Source organism: Salvelinus fontinalis, chromosome 33 (assembly GCF_029448725.1).
Source record: "Salvelinus fontinalis isolate EN_2023a chromosome 33, ASM2944872v1, whole genome shotgun sequence".
Lineage (NCBI taxonomy): Eukaryota > Metazoa > Chordata > Actinopteri > Salmoniformes > Salmonidae > Salvelinus > Salvelinus fontinalis.
Window position 1 is genome coordinate 714,266 of NC_074697.1, and position 21,512 is coordinate 735,777.

The 21,512-nt window shown below is 45.2% G+C and overlaps 1 protein-coding gene across 4 annotated transcripts in view; it reads left to right on the top strand.

Annotated features, from left to right (window-relative positions):
- The window catches only part of LOC129831624 (contactin-5-like), an 804,231-nt gene that overhangs the window by 517,693 nt on the left and 265,026 nt on the right, over positions 1-21,512 (top strand). For all 4 annotated transcript variants that reach the window (XM_055894962.1, XM_055894963.1, XM_055894964.1 and 1 more), the window contains one exon: positions 226-429. In XM_055894962.1, coding sequence (XP_055750937.1) covers positions 226-429 — 204 coding nt within the window. The remainder of the gene's footprint in view (positions 1-225; positions 430-21,512) is intronic.

Genomic DNA, 21,512 nt, shown 5'->3' on the forward strand with positions numbered 1-21,512 from the left:
TCCAACATTTGGATTCATCAAACCAAAGGACAGATTTCCACAGATATACTGTATATATATATCCCCTTGACAGTATAAAACATGACCAAACCCCAGGATTACTGGAGGTGCCCTCTTCCTGGCAGGGGAACTCCAGGTGACTTGGAGACCTTAGGGTTCTCTGGTCATTAGGCTCATCTCTATCTCTGTGTGTGTGTCTAACTCATCTTGTCTTCTCTTCCCCAGAGATTATCTACACCTGGGTTTTCAACGAGTTCCCGTCATTTGTTGCCGAGGACAGCCGGCGGTTCATCTCCCAGGTAACGGGCAACCTGTATGTCTCCAAGGTGCAGCCTAGCGACGTGGGCAGCTACATCTGTCTGGTGAAGAACACGGTGACCAACGCCAGGGTCCTCAGCCCGCCCACGCCACTCACACTCAGAACAGATGGTGAGACTCACACCTTTCACTTCCTGTTGTGACTCTCATTAATGTGATGACTGTTATTTATCAAATAATTATCCAACATATCTAATATGTTTAATTGTTACCCGATTAAATTAATAATGTAACAATTAACTCATTAGGAATTTGGGGCACCACGGGAGAAGTTGTTTAATGAGTTATCGTCTCCCGAATTAACTCAAGAATTTACACTACCGTTCAAAAGTTTGAGGTCAATTAGAAATGTCCTTGTTCTTGAAAGACAATTACATTTTTGTCCAATAAAATAACATCAAATCGATCAGAAATACAGTGTAGACATTGTTAATGTTGTAAATGACTATTGTAGCTGAAAACGGCAGATTTTTTTATGGAATATCTACAGAGGCCCATTATCAGCAACCATCACTCCTGTGTTCCAATGGCACGTTGTGTTAGCTAATCCAAGTTTATAATTTTAAAAGGCTAATTGATCATTAGCAAACCCTTTTGCAATTATGTTAGCACAGCTGAAAACTTTTGTTCTGATTAAAGAAGCAATAAAACTGGCCTTCGATTACAGGCTCAAAATGGCCAGAAACAAAATACTTTCTTCTGAAACTCGTCAGTCTTTTCTTGTTCTGAGGAATGAATGCTATTCCATGCGAGAAATTGCCAAGAAATTGAGGATCAAATCAAATCAAATCAAATGTATTTATATAGCCCTTCTTACATCAGCTGATATCTCAAAGTGCTGTACAGAAACCTAGCCTAAAACCCCAAACAGCAAGCAATGCAGGTGTAGAAGCACGGTGGCTAGGAAAAACTCCCTAGAAAGGCCAAAACATAGGAAGAAACGTAGAGAGGAACCCGGCTATGAGGGGTGGCCAGTCCTTTTCTGGCTGTGAGGATTATAACAGAACATGGCCAAGATGTTCAAATGTTCATAAATGACCAGCATGGTCAAATAATAATAATCACAGTAGTTGTCGAGGTTGCAGCAAGTCAGCACCTCAGGAGTAAATGTCAGTTGGTTTTTCATAGCCGATCACAAAGAGATCATTAAGAGTATCTCTACCGCTCCTGCTGTCTCTAGAAAGTTGAAAACAGCAGGTCTGGGACAGGTAGCACGTCCGGTGAACAGGTCAGGGTTCCATAGCCGCAGGCAGGACAGTTGAAACTGGAGCAGCAGCACGGCCAGGTGGACTGGGGACAGCAAGGAGTCATCATGCCAGGTAGTCCTGAGGCATGGTCCTTGGGCTCAGGTCCTCCGAGAGAGAGAAAGAGAGAATTAGAGAGAGCATACTTAAATTCACACAGGACACCGGATAAGACAGGAGAAGTATTCCAGATATAACAAACTGACCCTAGCCCGGCGACACATAAACTACTGCAGCATAAATACTGTAGGCTGAGACAGGAGGGTTCAGTAGACACTGTGGCCCCATCCGATGATACCCCCGGACAGGGCCAAACAGGAAGGATATAACCCCACCCACTTTGCCAAAGCACAGCCCCCACACCACTAGAGGGATAACTTCAACCACCAACTTACCATCCTGAGACAAGGCCGAGTACAGCCCACAAAGATCTCCGCCACGGCACAACCCAAGGGGGGGCGACAACCCAGACAGGAAGATCACGTCAGTGACTCAACACACTCAAGTGACGCACCCCTCCTGGGGACTGCATGAAAGAGCACCAGTAAGCCAGTGACTCAGCCCCTGTAATAGGGTTAGAAGCAGAGAAACCCAGTGGAGAGAGGGGAACCGGCCAGGCAGAGACAGCAAGGGCGGTTCGTTGCTCCAGTCTTTCCGTTCACCTTCACACTCCTGGGCCAGACTACACTCAATCATATGACCCACTGAAGAGATGAGTCTTCAGTAAAGACTTAAAGGTTGAGACCGAGTCTGCGTCTCTCACATGGGTAGGCAGACCATTCCATAAAAATGAAGCTCTATAGGAGAAAGCCCTGCCTCCAGCTGTTTGCTTAGAAATTCTAGGGACAAACAGGAGGCCTGCGTCTTGTGACCGTAGCGTACGTGTAGGTATGTACGGCAGGACCAACTCGGAAAGATAGGTAGGAGCAAGCCCATGTAATGCTTTGTAGGTTAGCAGTAAAACCTTGAAATCAGGCCTTGCCCTCTTGAAACTAGGGGGCAGAATTGTTATGTTTGGAAAAATAACGTTCCCATTGTAAGCTGCCTATTTCTCAGGTCCAAATGCTAGAATATAATATAATAAACATATAATTGACAAAGTAGGATTGAAAACACTCTAAAGTTTCCAAAACTGTCAAAATATTGTCTGTGAGTATAACAGAACTGATTCTGGGGGGGAAACCTGAAAAAATCCAACCCGGAAGTGACCTCTATTTTGAAAAATCCCTGTTCCATTGCCTGCCTATCCTCCATTTAAAGGGATATCCATCAGATTCCTTTTCCTGTGGCCTCCTCAGGGTGTGAACAGTCTTTAGACATAGTTTCAAGCTTTTATTTTGAAAAATGAGCGAGATTTATCAAAACGCGTCAGTGAATGATGGTGGAGATGGATGTCCCTCCATTAGTTCTTGCGCGCGACACTGGTTGCTCTACATTTTCTTTCTCTCCAGATTTGAATAGTTTACAGTCCGGTTGAAATATGATCGATTATTGATGTTAAAAACAACCTGAGGATTGATTATTAAAAACTTTTGACATGTTTCTACGACCTTTACGGATACAATATGGAACTTTCGTCAAGCCTTGATGACCTCTCTAAGGCTGTGGAATACTGAACATAACGCGCCAAGCAAGTATTTTGATATAAAGGAACATTTATTGTGTAACTGGAAGTCTCTTGAGTGCAAACATCCGAAGATCATCAAAGGTAAGCGATTAATTTTATTGCTTTTCTGGATTTCGTGACCAATCTACATAGCTGCTAGGTGTTCTTAATGTTTTGTCTTGTGATCGATAAACTCACAAACGCTTGGATTGCTTTCTCTGTAAAGCATATTTTCAAAATCTAATAAGATAGGTGGATTAAAAAATAGCTAAGCTAGGTTTTGATATATTTCACTTGTGATTTCATGAAAATAAATATTTTTAGTATTTTTTTTACATTTGGTGCTCTGCAATTCAGCGGTTGTTTACGAAAATGATCCCGCTAAAGGAATACGTGCATCAAGAAGTTTTAACAGGAAGCCAGTGTAGGGAGGCTAGCACTGGAGTAATATGATCACATTTTTTGGTTCCAGTCAGGATTCTAGCAGCCGTATTTAGCGCTAACTGAAGTTTATTTAGTGCTTTATCCGGGTAGCCGGAAAGTAGAGCATTGCAGTAGTCTAACCTAGAAGTAACAAAAGCATGGGTAAATTTTTCTCCATAATTTTTGGACAGAAAGTTTCTGATTTTTTCAATGTTACGTAGATGGAAAAAAGCTGTCCTTGAAACAGTTTTGGTATGTTCGTCAAAAGAGAGATCGGTTCAGAGTAACGCTGAAACAGTCTTGGTAGGCCTGCTACTCAACCGTAACAGTGATTGTTAGAGGTCCTGGTATAGAGGTGTCATAAAACCCCCACATCAATCCCTCCCCCCTCTGCAGTTGAGATAGACTCAACCTCTCCTCTCAAGCTCTATAGACGCTGATCAACAGTCCTGATCTTTGGATCCTCAAAGAAGAGTCATGACACTCCTCACACTCGACCCATCTGACCTACTCTCACACGGGTCACCCCGTTTTCCCTGGACTCTCCTCTGCTCTCCCCATGGACCATCCCTCCTACTCTCCCTGGACCCTCCTCCCCCCTCTCCCTGGACCCTCCTCCCCCCTCTCCCTGGACCCTTCTCCCCTCTCTCCCTGGACCCTCGTCACCCCTCTCCCTGGACCCTCGTCACCCCTCTCCCTGGACCCTCCTCACCTCCCTCCTGGACCCTCTTCCCCCTTTAACTGGACCCTTGTCACCCCTCTCCCTGGACCCTCCTCACCCCTCTCTGCAAATAGTCTGGGCAGCCATTTGACTAGATGTTCAGGAGTCTTATGACTTGGGGGTAGAAGCTGTTTAGAAGCCTCTAGGAACTAGACTTGACGCTTCGGTACCGCAGAGAGAGCGGTCTATGACCAGGGAGGGTGGATGGATTCTTTGAACATTTTTAGGGCCTTCCTCTGACACAGCCTGGTATAGAGGTCCTGGATGGCAGGAATCCTGGCCACAGTGATGTACTGGGCCGTTCCCTCTGTAGTGCCTTGCGGTCAGATGTCGAGCAGTTGCCATACCGGGCAGTGATGCAACCAGTCAGGATGCTCTCAATGGTACAGCTGTAGAACCTTTGGAGGATCTGAGGACCAATACCAAATCTTTTCAGTCTCCTGAGGGGGAGTAGGTTTTGTTGTGCCCTCTTCACGACTGTCTTGTTGTGCTTGGACCATGTTAGTTTGTTGGTGATGTAGACACCTTGATGCTCTCAACCTGCTCCACTGCAGCCCGTCAATGAGAATGGGAGCGTGCTCAGTCCTCTTTTTCCTGTAGTCCACAATCATCTCCTTTGTCTTGATCACATTGAGGGAGAAGTTGTTGTCCTGGCACCACATGGCCAGGTCTCTGACCTCCTCTCTATAGGCTGTCTCGTTGTTGTCGGTGATCAGGCCTACAACTGTTGTGTCATCGGCAAATGTAATGATGGTGTTGGAGTCGTACCTGGCCGTGCAGTCATGAGTGAAGAGGGAGTACAGGAGGGGACTGAGCACGCACCCCTGAGGTGCCCCCGTGTTGAGGATCAGTGTGGCGGATGTGTTGTTACCTACCCTTACCACCTGAGGGCGGCCCATCATGAACTCCAGGGTCCAGTTGCAGAGGGAGGTGTTTAGTCCCAGGGTCCTTAGCTTATTGATGAGCTTTGAGGGCACTGTGATGTTGAACACTGAGCTGTAGTCAATGAATAGCATTCTCACATAGGTGTTCCTTTTGTCTAGGTGAGAAAGGATAGTGTGGAGTGCAATAGAGATTGCATCATCTGTGGATCTGTTGGTGCGATATGCCAATCGGAGTGGGTCTAGGGTTTCTGGGATGACGGTGTCGATGTGAGCCATGACCAGCCTTTCAAAGCACTTCATGGCTACAGATGTGAGTGCTACGGGTTGGTTGTAATTTATGCATGTTACCTTAGTGTTCTTGGGCACATGGACTATGGTGGTCTGCTTGAAACATGTTGGTATTACAGACTCAGACAGGGACAGGTTGAAAATGTCAGTGAAGACACTTGCCAGTTGGTCAGCGCATGCTCGCAGGACAGGTCCTGGTAATCCGTCTGACCCTGCGGCCTTGTGAATGTTGAACTGTTTAAAGGTCTTATTGGCTACGGACAGCGTGATCACACAGTCTTCTGGAACAGCTGGTGCTCTCATGCATGTTTCAGTGTTATTTGCCTCGCAGCGAGCATAGAAGTAGTTTAGCTCATCTGGTAGGCTTGTGTCACTGGGCAGCTCTCAGCTGTGATTCCTTTTGTAGTCTGTAATAGTTTGCGAGCCCTGCCACATCCGGCGAGCGTCAGAGCCGGTGTAGTACGATTCGATCTTAGTCCTGTATTGATGCTTTGCCTGGTTGATGGTTCGTCGGAGGGCATAGTGGGATTTCTTATAAGATTCCATGTTAGAGTCCTGCTCCTTGAAAGCAGCAGCTCTATCCTTTAGCTCAGTGTGGATGCTGCCTGCAATCCATGGCTTCTGGTTGGGTATGTACGTACGGTCACTGTGTGGACGACGTCATCGATGCACTTATTGAAGAAGCCAATGACTGATGTGGTGTACTCCTCAATGCCATTGGAGGAATCCCGGAACGTATTCCAGTCTCAGCTAGCAAATCAGTCCTGTAGCTTAGCATCTGCTTCCTCTGACCACTTTTTTATTGACCGAGTCACTGGTGCTTCCTGCTTCAATTTTTGCTTGTAAGCAGGACACATGAGGATAGAACTATGGTCAGATTTGCCAAATGGAGGGCGAGGGAGAGCTTTGTATGTGTCTCTGTGTGTGGAGTATAGGTGGTCCAGAGTTATTTTTCCTCTGGTTGCACATTTAGCATGCTGATATACATTTGGTAAAGCGGATTTAAGTTTCTCTGCATTAAATTCACCGGCTTCTAGGAGAGATGTTTTCTTGTTTGCTTATGGCGGAATAAAGCTCATTCAATGCTGTCTTAGTACCAGCCTCTGACTGTGGTGGTATGTAACCAGCTACAAAGAGTACAGATAAACACGCTCTCGGTAGGTAGTGTGGTCTACAGTTTATCATGAGAAACTCTACCTCAGGCGAGCAATAGCTCAAGACTTCCTTAGATATCCTGCACCAGCTGTTGTTTATAAAAATACATAGGCCGCCGCCCCTTTTCTTACCAGACACCACTGTTCTATCCTGCTGTTTGTTGATATTGTCGTCGTTCAGCCACGACTCCGTGAAGCTTAGGATGTTACAGTTTTTAATGTTCCGTTGGTAGTTCAATCTTCCGCGTAACTTGACGATTTTATTCTCCAAAGTTTGCATGTTTGCTAGCAGAATGGAGGCAAGTGGGGGTTTATTCGATCACCTACGAACTCTCAGAAGGCAGCCCAACCTTCGTCCCCTCCTTCTCCGCTTCCTCTTCACGCAGATCACGGGGATCGGGGCCTGTTCCCGAGGAAGTAACGTGTCCTTCGTGTCGGGCTAGTCAGAGTCGTGAAAAGAGAAAAAGGATTCTGCTAGTCCGTGGTGAGTAATTGCAGTCCTGATGTCTAGAAGTTATTTTTGGTCATAAGAGACGGTAGCGGCAACATTATATACAAAAAATAATAATAATAAGGTTCAAAAAACGCAAATAAAAAAATTATAAAACACAATCGGCTGGGCGCACGTAAAAATTCTGTCTTCTTCTCCGGTTCCATGTTAACGAGATGGCTCCTTAAGGAGCCCTATTGACAACAGCTTTAGACAGACAAATTCTTTCCATTAGCCCTAATGTCTCGTCGTAATGAGTAGACCAGCGTGGTATACGTGCATTCTCTTTTAACCTCTAACGAGCCTCTACCCCGGATCCGGGAGCACCCCCCACCCCCCCACACTGATTAGCATCGCTAGCATAGCGTCACAATTAAATAGTAGCATCTAAATATCATTAAATCACAAGTCCAAGACACCTAATGAAAGATACAGATCTTGTGAATCAAGTCACCATTTCAGATTTTTTAAATGTTTTACAGGGAAGACACAATATGTAAATCTATTAGCTAAACACGTTAGCAAAAATCACAATTTTTCTTTGTCCACGATTTTCTCTCAACACCAGTAGCTATCACCAATTCGGCTAAACTAAGATATTGATAGCCACTAACCAAGAAAAAACCTCATCAGATGACAGTCTGATAACATATTTATGGTATAGGATAGGTTTTGTTAGAAAAATGTGCATATTTCAGGTAGATATAATAGTTTACAATTGCACCCACCGTCACAAATGGACTAGAATAAATACATAGAGCAACGTGTATTACCTAATTACTAATCATCAAACATTCGCAAAAATACACAGCATACACTAATCGAAAGACACAGATCCTGTGAATACAGACAATATTTCATATTTTCTAAGTGTCTTACAGTGAAAACACAATAAATCATTATATTAGCATACCACATATGCAAACGTTACCAGAGCATTGATTCTAGCCAAAGAGAGCGATATCGTATCATCGCCAAAATATATTAATTTTTTCACTAACCTTCTCAGAATTCTTCAGATGACACTCCTGTAACATCATATTACAACATACATATACAGTTTGTTCGAAAATGTGCATATGTAGCCACCAAAATCATGGTTAGACAATGACAAAAGTAGCACAGCTGGTCAGAAAATGTCGTGCACCATATTAGACAGTGATCTAGTCTTATACATAAGTACTCATAAACTTGACTAAAAAATATAGGTTGGACAGCGATTGATAGACAATTTAATTCTTAATACAATCGCGGAATTACATTTTTTAAATTATCCTTACTTTTCAATACAGGTTGCGCAATACAGGATCCTTTCTTGGGTCTAATCTTCTTTTGGTCGAAAGATGTCCACTTGTCCGTCGAAATGCTCACTAACGTACGACCGGGACCCCGAAACGTGCCCGGAGCTTCAAAGTCTATTACAAAGCAATGCCTCAAAATCGCACTAAACGGATATAAATTGCTATAAAACGGTTTAAATTAACTACATTATGATGTTTCTAACACCTATAACGAGTAAAAACATGACCGACGCTATATTACTGGCTAAACCAAGACTTGGAAAAAGGCCAGTCAGATATCCTTCTTGCGTTGAGCGCAGACTCCAAAGGAATCCTACTTCCGGTCTTTGGTCATTTATAGAGCCCCGTGATTGCGCAATAGACTCCATTCAAATTGTCATCACTTACTGACATCTAGAGGAAGGCGTGGGCAGTGTTTGTATCTCATAGGATTAACAGAGACTTTAAAAACTGATCTGGAACCAGAGGCCAAGATGTCTAAATCTCACACACTGGGAGGAAAAGTGCTGTAGAATGAGTTCTGTTTCACTCAGAGACATAATTCAAACGGCTATAGAAACCAGAGAGTGTTTTCTATCCAATAATAATAATAAAATGCATATTGTACGAGCAAGAATTGAGTACTAGGCAGTTTAATCTGTAGAGACAATTATGCTAATGCGAAATAGCACCCCCTATAGTTGCAAGGAGTTAATGAATGAACACAGAACCAACCAACAAAATTAACAAACGACACGTGAAGCTATACGACTAGCGCTGACAGGCTACTAAACATAGACAAGATCCCACCAACACATATGAGGAAATGGCTACCTAAATATGATCCCCAATCAGAGAATACGATAAACAGCTGCCTCTGATTGAGAACCATATAAGGCCACCATAGAAATACAAAAACACCTAGATGACCCACCCAAGTCACTATCACGCCCCAACCAACACAGAGAATAAACAGCTTACTATGGTCAGGGCGTGACATCTATAGACTACATCTTTAGACAGACACATTCCACCCATCAGCCCTATAGACTACATCGTTAGACAGACACATGACTCCCATCAGCCCTACATCTTTAGACAGACACATGACTCCCATCAGCCCTATAGACTACATCTTTAGACAGACACATGACTCCCATCAGCCCTACATCTTTAGACAGACACATTCCTCCCATCAGCCCTATAGACTACATCGTTAGACAGACACATTCCTCCCATCAGCCCTACATCTTTAGACAGACACATTCCTCCCATCAGCCCTATAGACTACATCGTTAGACAGACACATGACTCCCATCAGCCCTACATCTTTAGACAGACACATGACTCCCATCAGCCCTACATCTTTAGACAGACACATGACTCCCATCAGCCCTACATCTTTAGACAGACACATTCCTCCCATCAGCCCTATAGACTACATCTTTAGACAGACACATGACTCCCATCAGCCCTATAGACTACATCTTTAGACAGACACATGACTCCCATCAGCCCTATAAACTACATCTTTAGACAGACACATGACTCCCATCAGCCCTATAGACTACATCTTTAGACAGACACATTCCTCCCATCAGCCCTATAGACTACATCTTTAGACAGACACATTCCTCCCATCAGCCCTATAGACTACATCTTTAGACAGACACATTCCTCCCATCAGCCCTATAGACTACATCTTTAGACAGACACATTCCTCCCATCAGCCCTATAGACTACATCTTTAGACAGACACAATCCTCCCATCAGCCCTATAGACTACATCTTTAGACAGACACATTCCTCCCATCAGCCCTACATCTTTAGACAGACACATGACTCCCATCAGCCCTATAGACTACATCTTTAGACAGACACATTCCTCTCATCAGCCCTATAGACTACATCTTTAGACAGACACATTCCTCCCATCAGCCCTACATCTTTAGACAGACACATTCCTCCCATCAGCCCTATAGACTACATCTTTAGACAGACACATGACTCCCATCAGCCCTACATCTTTAGACAGACACATTCCTCCCATCAGCCCTACATCTTTAGACAGACACATTCCTCCCATCAGCCCTACATCTTTAGACAGACACATGACTCCCATCAGCCCTATAGACTACATCTTTAGACAGACACATTCCTCCCATCAGCCCTACATCTTTAGACAGACACATTCCTCCCATCAGCCCTATAGACTACATCTTTAGACAGACACATTCCTCCCATCAGCCCTATAGACTACATCTTTAGACAGACACATGACTCCCATCAGCCCTATAGACTACATCTTTAGACAGACACATTCCTCCCATCAGCCCTACATCTTTAGACAGACACATGACTCCCATCAGCCCTATAGACTACATCTTTAGACAGACACATGACTCCCATCAGCCCTATAGACTACATCTTTAGACAGACACATGACTCCCATCAGCCCTACATCTTTAGACAGACACATTCCTCCCATCAGCCCTACATCTTTAGACAGACACATTCCTCCCATCAGCCCTATAGACTACATCTTTAGACAGACACATTCCTCCCATCAGCCCTATAGACTACATCTTTAGACAGACACATGACTCCCATCAGCCCTATAGACTACATCTTTAGACAGACACATTCCTCCCATCAGCCCTATAGACTACATCTTTAGACAGACACATGACTCCCATCAGCCCTACATCTTTAGACAGACACATTCCTCCCATCAGCCCTATAGACTACATCTTTAGACAGACACATTCCTCCCATCAGCCCTATAGACTACATCTTTAGACAGACACATGACTCCCATCAGCCCTACATCTTTAGACAGACACATTCCTCCCATCAGCCCTATAGACTACATCTTTAGACAGACACATGACTCCCATCAGCCCTATAGACTACATCTTTAGACAGACACATGACTCCCATCAGCCCTACATCTTTAGACAGACACATGACTCCCATCAGCCCTACATCTTTAGACAGACACATTCCTCCCATCAGCCCTATAGACTACATCTTTAGACAGACACATTCCTCCCATCAGCCCTATAGACTACATCTTTAGACAGACACATTCCTCCCATCAGCCCTATAGACTACATCTTTAGACAGACACATTCCTCCCATCAGCCCTACATCTTTAGACAGACACATGACTCCCATCAGCCCTACATCTTTAGACAGACACATTCCTCCCATCAGCCCTACATCTTTAGACAGACACATTCCTCCCATCAGCCCTATAGACTACATCTTTAGACAGACACATGACTCCCATCAGCCCTATAAACTACATCTTTAGACAGACACATGACTCCCATCAGCCCTATAGACTACATCTTTAGACAGACACATTCCTCCCATCAGCCCTATAGACTACATCTTTAGACAGACACATTCCTCCCATCAGCCCTACATCTTTAGACAGACACATGACTCCCATCAGCCCTATAGACTACATCTTTAGACAGACACATTCCTCCCATCAGCCCTACATCTTTAGACAGACACATTCCTCCCATCAGCCCTATAGACTACATCTTTAGACAGACACATTCCTCCCATCAGCCCTACATCTTTAGACAGACACATGACTCCCATCAGCCCTATAGACTACATCTTTAGACAGACACATGACTCCCATCAGCCCTATAGACTACATCTTTAGACAGACACATTCCTCCCATCAGCGCCAGACAACTCTTTAACGTTACCCAGGTTGAAGTGACACTACCAGGTGTTTGGTTTCACACACTGCACCCTTCTCAGCCCTGACATTTCGAGAACATGGTGTTTGTGTGAGTGCAGTGTACGGATCAATAGTGTTGATAGACTGTAACCTTTATCATGCCCTTATATAACCAGGTGTGATTTAATGCTGGACCCTAGGGAAAGGTTTCAGTTTGATTTCTTTCACCTCTAAACTGTTTCATTCATGTCAACATTGACTTCCTCCTCTCAATGAAAGAGCAGGTCTTCTCTCTCCCTGTCATCATGAAGTGATTCCCAGGTGGAAACCTAATGGCAGATTTACTGTCATCATGAAGTGATTCCCAGATGGAAACCTAATGGCAGATTTACTGTCATCATGAAGTGATTCCCAGGTGGAAACCTAATGGCAGATTTACTGTCATCATGAAGTGATTCCCAGGTGGAAACCTAATGGCAGATTTACTGTCATCATGAAGTGATTCCCAGGTGGAAACCTAATGGCAGATTTACTGTCATCATGATGTGATTCCCAGATGGAAACCTAATGGCAGATTTACTGTCATCATGAAGTGATTCCCAGGTGGAAACCTAATGGCAGATTTACTGTCATCATGATGTGATTCCCAGACGGAAACCTAATGGCAAATTTATATCTGTAATATATGTACATAAACATGAAATCAGATATGCACATGAAAGGATGTGGGGATGTTCCTTTTGTTTTGCTGAGGGCCACAGCTCTGCATGCCGTGGAGAGGGACAGTGTCAGGAACAATATCTAAACTCTAAATAGGTAGTCAGGGTAGCTGTATCATTAGAGTAGTAGACTGCTTTCTACACGCACGCACACACGCACACACGCACACACGCGCGCACGCACACACACACACACACACACACACACACACACACACACACACACACACACACACACACACACACACACACACACACACACACACACACACACACACACACACACACACACACACACACACACACACACACACACACACACACACACACACACACACACACACACACACACACACACACACACACACACACACACACACACAATGTGCTTTGATGAAACCAGCCATCAGGGAAATCATCTCTCCTGCATAAAATAAACTGAATCAATGGTCGTCAGTGGTGAATGGGATCCTAGGTCTTTTATGAAAGCCTCTCAGGAGTCTAGGCTGGGACGGTGCTCCTGGAGAGAGGAGAGGTGTTCGATTCAGGTGTCTCTCACTCTCTCTCTCCCATCTCAGGGTTTTAATACGTCTGACTACACAGAGGACCGTCCATCAGCCCCTCACAGGAGCTCGTCATTGTCAAGTTTTCAGAGGACCATTGAGAATGCGTTCCCAGGTTCCCAATGCGTTTTGATGAAAAGGACTTTCATGCCCGTAAAGCAGGTAGCGGTTGGCGGAAGTTGTGGCAGGATGTATTTATGAGATACAACGTCCCTTCCAGCTACAGCTCCTCTCTCTTTCTGGCTGGATTTGCATAATCTTGTTGTTGTGAAATGGTCCTTAGAGATGTACAGAATTCTAAACGTGTTACCATAGTAAATTGGATTGTTCCTCTCGTTTACAAAGATGGAAAATGAGAAGGGGACCTGCTCACGTAACCAGGCTGGCCTGTTTAGATATCATATCATATCGTGGTGTGGTGAGGTTCTTGAGGAGGTGTACTTGAGTACAGGGTGGGCTCGGGGTACTGTGGGTACTAAAGGTAGCGTCTCTCATCCGGAACATAAACGTGTCTAATACAAGGCTGTACAGCCCATTACACCAAACATTTTCTTGGCAGCCACAGTTTTTGGTAAGCCTCCCACTTATTCAGCCTCGGCCTTATGTACTGAGAATCTGTGTCTAAAAAGGCTGAAAATGACATTGGCACACCTTACTCTGAACCCCTCGGGGCCTGCAAGCTGTGTCTGCCCAAAGCTGCTGAAGTCTGACCAATTGGACCGTGCAATCTATGCCCCTGACCAATGAGATGCTGGCATCTGTGCCCCAGTGCAAGTGGATGGTAATTACCTTGGAGGTTTAGAAGCTCAAGCTGGATCTGTGTGTTGCCTCACCTCTGTCCTGCCCTGGTTCTAACACTCTTAATCAAACCTGCCTCACTGCATCTGGGCTCTGTTACACCCCTGCGGTAAAGTCATGGATCTTCCCTTCACAACGCAACAGGAGGAAATTAGGAGAATGGAGGATATGGGCAGTTAGACAGACAGGATTGATGAGTTCCTGTGTTAGGGACAGAGTGTCAGAGTGGGAGCACACAGCTCCTACTGGGAGATTCATTTGTTAGGAGACATTGGAGTTGGAAAAGTGTTGCAGATAATGTAGCGCAGATACCAAGTGGGTTGGGAACTTATGCAAGGAACTGTTTAATATGAATGGCTCATCCAATTTGATACTGTTTTGATTGCAATCTGTACTCCAGTCTGTGCTTCTAGTGGGTTGTATTTCAGAAAATTAAAGGACTACATGGAGATAATCTGACCTCTCTGCCCTCACTTCAGCTAAATATATTCTACCGAAATGGCCCTCACTTCAGCTAAATATATTCTACCGAAATGGCCCTCACTTTAGCTAAATATATTCTACTGAAATGACCCTCACTTCAGCTAAATATATTCTTCCGAAATGGCCCTCACTTCAGCTAAATATATTCTACCGAAATGGCTCTCACTTCAGCTAAATATATTCTACCGAAATGGCCCTCACTTCAGCTAAATATATTATACCGAAATGGCCCTCACTTCAGCTAAAGATATTCTACTGAAATGACCCTCACTTCAGCTAAATATATTCCCCAGACAGAGTAGACCTACCTTTCCACCCCAGACAGAGTGGATCTACCTTTCCACCCCAGACAGAGTAGGACCTACCTTTCCACCCCAGACAGAGTGGATCTACCTTTCCACCCCAGACAGAGTAGACCTACCTTTCCACCCAAGGCAGAGTGGGACCTACCTTTCCACCCCAGACAGAGTAGACCTACCTTTCCACCCCAGACAGAGTAGACCTACCTTTCCACCCCAGACAGAGTAGACCTACCTTTCCACCCCAGACAGAGTAGGACTACCTTTCCACCACAGACAGAGTAGACCTACCTTTCCACCCCAGACAGAGTAGACCTACCTTTCCACCCCAGACAGAGTAGACCTACCTTTCCACCCCAGACAGAGTAGGACCTACCTTTCCACCCCAGACAGTAGACCTACCTTTCCACCCCAGACAGAGTGGACCTACCCTTCCACCCCAGAGAGTAGTCCTACCTTTCCACCCCAGACAGAGTAGACCTACCTTTCCACCCCAGACAGAGTAGGACCTACCTTTCCACCCCAAACAGAGTAGACCTACCTTTCCACCCCAGACAGAGTAGATCTACCCTTCCACCCCAGACAGAGTAGATCTACCTTTCCACCCCAGACAGAGTAGACCTACCTTTCCACCCCAGACAGAGTAGGACCTACCTTTCCACCCCAGACACAGTAGACCTACTTTTCCACCCCAGACAGAGTAGACCTACCTTTCCACCCCAGACAGAGTAGACCTACCTTTCCACCCCAGACAGAGTAGACCTACCTTTCCACCCCAGACAGTAGACTTACCTTTCCACCCCAGACACAGTAGACCTACCTTTCCACCCCAGACAGAGTAGGACTACCTTTCCACCCCAGACACAGTAGACCTACTTTTCCACCCCAGACAGAGTAGACCTACCTTTCCACCCCAGACAGAGTAGACCTACCTTTCCACCCCAGACAGAGTAGACCTACCTTTCCACCCCAGACAGTAGACTTACCTTTCCACCCCAGACACAGTAGACCTACCTTTCCACCCCAGACAGAGTAGGACTACCTTTCCACCCCAGACACAGTAGACCTACTTTTCCACCCCAGACAGAGTAGACCTACCTTTCCACCCCAGACAGAGTAGACCTACCTTTCCACCCCAGACAGAGTAGGACCTACCTTTCCACCCCAGACAGAGTAGGACCTACCTTTCCACCCCAGACAGAGTAGGACCTACCTTTCCACCCCAGACAGTAGACCTACCTTTCCACCCCAGACAGAGTAGACCTACCTTTCCACCCCAGACAGAGTAGACCTATCTTTCCACCCCAGACAGTAGACCCACCTTGGCATAACAATGTAAGCTTTAACTGCTTGCTGCACTTCTTCCGTGGCTTAACACAAGGAGAGGTCACACGTGTTTCCCTAAAAGCTGTTTCGGTTTAAACATTTTCTCTTGTACAGAAGGTGAATAGCGTAATTAATTGATAGCGACAGAATTTCTTCCCAAGCAAAGTATATTTTTTTGTGTCCTCGGCAATAGAAGGTTGAAGCTCAGCTTCTGAATGTCAAAGAAACTAAACAATGATATCCCCATATCCCCTTAACACAAGGAGAGGTGATGATATCCCCTTAACACAAGGAGAGGTGATGATATCCCCTTAACACAAGGAGAGGTGATGATATCCCCTTAACACAAGGAGAGGTGATGATATCCCCTTAACACAAGGAGAGGTGATGATATCCCCTTAACACAAGGAGAGGTGATGATATCCCCTTAACACAAGGAGAGGTGATGATATCCCCTTAACACAAGGAGAGGTGATGATATCCCCTTAACACAAGGAGAGGTGATGATATCCCCTTAACACAAGGAGAGGTGATGATATCCCCATATCCCCTTAACACAAGGAGAGGTGATGATATCCCCATATCCCCTTACCACAAGGAGAGGTGATGATATCCCCATATCCCCCTAACACAAGGAGAGGTGATGATATCCCCTTAACACAAGGAGAGGTGATGATATCCCCTTACCACAAGGAGAGGTGATGATATCCCCTTAACACAAGGAGAGGTGATGATATCCCCTTAACACAAGGAGAGGTGATGATATCCCCTTAACACAAGGAGAGGTGATGATATCCCCTTAACACAAGGAGAGGTGATGATATCCCCTTAACACAAGGAGAGGTGATGATATCCCCTAAACACAAGGAGAGGTGATGATATCCCCTAAACACAAGGAGAGGTGATGATATCCCCTTAACACAAGGAGAGGTGATGATATCCCCTTAACACAAGGAGAGGTGATGATATCCCCTTAACACAAGGAGAGGTGATGATATCCCCATATCCCCTAAACACAAGGAGAGGTGATGATATCCCCTTAACACAAGGAGAGGTGATGATATCCCCTTAACACAAGGAGAGGTGATGATATCCCCTAAACACAAGGAGAGGTGATGATATCCCCTAAACACAAGGAGAGGTGATGATATCCCCTTAACACAAGGAGAGGTGATGATATCCCCATATCCCCTTAACACAAGGAGAGGTGATGATATCCCCATATCCCCTTAACACAAGGAGAGGTGATGATATCCCCTTAACACAAGGAGAGGTGATGATATCCCCTTAATACAAGGAGAGGTGATGATATCCCCTAAACACAAGGAGAGGTGATGATATCCCCTTAACACAAGGAGAGGTGATGATATCCCCTTAACACAAGGAGAGGTGATGATATCCCCTTAACACAAGGAGAGGTGATGATATCCCCTTAACACAAGGAGAGGTGATGATATCCCCTTAACACAAGGAGAGGTGATGATATCCCCTAAACACAAGGAGAGGTGATGATATCCCCTAAACACAAGGAGAGGTGATGATATCCCCTTAACACAAGGAGAGGTGATCATATCCCCTTAACACAAAGAGAGGTGATGATATCCCCTTAACACAAGGAGAGGTGATGATATCCCCATATCCCCTTACCACAAGGAGAGGTGATGATATCCCCTTAACACAAGGAGAGGTGATGATATCCCCTTAACACAAGGAGAGGTGATGATATCCCCTTAACACAAGGAGAGGTGATGATATCCCCATAACACAAGGAGAGGTGATGATATCCCCTTAACACAAGGAGAGGTGATGATATCCCCTTATCCCCTTAACACAAGGTGAGGTGATGATATCCCCTTATCCCCTTAACACAAGGAGAGGTGATGATATCCCCTTATCCCCTTAACACAAGGAGAGGTGATGATATCCCCTTATCCCCTTAACACAAGGAGAGGTGATGATATCCCCTTAACACAAGGAGAGGTGATGATATCCCCTTAATACAAGGAGAGGTGATGATATCCCCTTAACACAAGGAGAGGTGATGATATCCCCATATCCCCTAAACACAAGGAGAGGTGATGATATCCCCTTAACACAAGGAGAGGTGATGATATCCCCATATCCCCTTACCACAAGGAGAGGTGATGATATCCCCTTAACACAAGGAGAGGTGATGATATCCCCTTAACACAAGGAGAGGTGATGATATCCCCTTAACACAAGGAGAGGTGATGATATCCCCTTAACACAAGGAGAGGTGATGATATCCCCATATCCCCTTAACACAAGGAGAGGTGATGATATCCCCTTAACACAAGGAGAGGTGATGATATCCCCTTAACACAAGGAGAGGTGATGATATCCCCATATCCCCTTAACACAAGGAGAGGTGATGATATCCCCTTAACACAAGGAGAGGTGATGATATCCCCTTAACACAAGGAGAGGTGATGATATCCCCTTAACACAAGGAGAGGTGATGATATCCCCTTAACACAAGGAGAGGTGATGATATCCCCTTAACACAAGGAGAGGTGATGATATCCCCTTATCACAAGGAGAGGTGATGATATCCCCTTAACACAAGGAGAGGTGATGATATCCCCTTAACACAAGGAGAGGTGATGATATCCCCTTAACACAAGGAGAGGTGATGATATCCCCTTAACACAAGGAGAGGTGATGATATCCCCATAACACAAGGAGAGGTGACGATATCCCCATATCCCCTTAACACAAGGAGAGGTGATGATATCCCCATATCCCCTTAACACAAGGAGAGGTGATGATATCCCCTTAACACAAGGAGAGGTGATGATATCCCCTTAACACAAGGAGAGGTGATGATATCCCCTTAACACAAGGAGAGGTGATGATATCCCCTTAACACAAGGAGAGGTGATGATATCCCCTTAACACAAGGAGAGGTGATGATATCCCCTTAACACAAGGAGAGGTGATGATATCCCCTTAACACAAGGAGAGGTGATGATATCCCCTTAACACAAGGAGAGGTGATGATATCCCCTTATCCCCTTAACACAAGGTGAGGTGATGATATCCCCTTATCCCCTTAACACAAGGAGAGGTGATGATATCCCCTTATCCCCTTAACACAAGGAGAGGTGATGATATCCCCTTATCCCCTTAACACAAGGAGAGGTGATGATATCCCCTTAACACAAGGAGAGGTGATGATATCCCCTTAATACAAGGAGAGGTGATGATATCCCCTTAACACAAGGAGAGGTGATGATATCCCCATATCCCCTAAACACAAGGAGAGGTGATGATATCCCCTTAACACAAGGAGAGGTGATGATATCCCCATATCCCCTTACCACAAGGAGAGGTGATGATATCCCCTTAACACAAGGAGAGGTGATGATATCCCCTTAACACAAGGAGAGGTGATGATATCCCCTTAACACAAGGAGAGGTGATGATATCCCCTTAACACAAGGAGAGGTGATGATATCCCCATATCCCCTTAACACAAGGAGAGGTGATGATATCCCCTTAACACAAGGAGAGGTGATGATATCCCCTTAACACAAGGAGAGGTGATGATATCCCCATATCCCCTTAACACAAGGAGAGGTGATGATATCCCCTTAACACAAGGAGAGGTGATGATATCCCCTTAACACAAGGAGAGGTGATGATATCCCCTTAACACAAGGAGAGGTGATGATATCCCCTTAACACAAGGAGAGGTGATGATATCCCCTTAACACAAGGAGAGGTGATGATATCCCCTTATCACAAGGAGAGGTGATGATATCCCCTTAACACAAGGAGAGGTGATGATATCCCCTTAACACAAGGAGAGGTGATGATATCCCCTTAACACAAGGAGAGGTGATGATATCCCCTTAACACAAGGAGAGGTGATGATATCCCCATAACACAAGGAGAGGTGACGATATCCCCATATCCCCTTAACACAAGGAGAGGTGATGATATCCCCATATCCCCTTAACACAAGGAGAGGTGATGATATCCCCTTAACACAAGGAGAGGTGATGATATCCCCTTAACACAAGGAGAGGTGATGATATCCCCTTAACACAAGGAGAGGTGATGATATCCCCTTAACACAAGGAGAGGTGATGATATCCCCTTAACACAAGGAGAGGTGATGATATCCCCTTAACACAAGGAGAGGTGATGATATCCCCTTAACACAAGGAGAGGTGATGATATCCCCTTAACACAAGGAGAGGTGATGATATCCCCTTAACACAAGGAGAGGTGATGATATCCCCTTAACACAAGGAGAGGTGACGATATCCCCTTAACACAAGGAGAGGCATCAGGGATTGCAACGTGCTCTGCTTCACGGAAACATGGCTAACTCAAAAGACGCTAACGGAGTCGGTGCAGCCAGCTGGTTTCTTCACGCATCGCGCAGACAGAAACAAACATCTTTCTGGTAAGAAGAGGGGCGGGGGGGTATGCCTCATGATTAACGAGACGTGGTGTGACCATCATAACAACACTCAGGAACTCAAGTCATTCTGTTCACCTGATCTAGAACTCCTCACAATCAAATGTCGACCGCATTATCTACCTGGTCCGCGACGGGGCTGGTTTTCTTTTTGTAATCCGTGATAGACTGTAGACCCTGCCACATACCTCTTGTGTCTGAGCTGTTGAATTGCGATTCAATTTTGTCTCTGTACTGGGACTTAGCCTGTTTGATAGCCTTGCGGAGAGAATAGCTACACTGTGTGAAAAAAGCAGTGGTTAAAAGCAGTGGTTCGCGCTTTCAGTTTCACGCGAATGCTGCCGTCAATCCACGGTTTCTGGTTTGGGAATGTTTTAATCGTTGCTGTGGGTACGACATCGTCAATGCACTTCCTAATGAACTCGCTCACCGAATCAGCATATTCTTCAATGTTGTTGTTGGACGCGGTGCGGAACATATTCCAATCCGCGTGATCGAAGCAGTCTTGAAGCGTGGAATCAGATTGGTCGGACCAGCGTTGAACAGACCTGAGCGCGGGAGCTTGTAGTTTTAATTTCTGTTTGTAGGCTGGAATCAACAAAATGGAGTCGTGGTCAGCTTTTCCGAAAGGAGGGCGGGGGAGGGCCTTATATGCGTCGCGGAAGTTAGTATAACAATGGTCCAGAGTTTTGCCAGCCCTGGTAGGACAATCGATGTGCTGATAGAATTTAGGGAGTTTTGTTTTTAGATTAGCCTTGTTAAA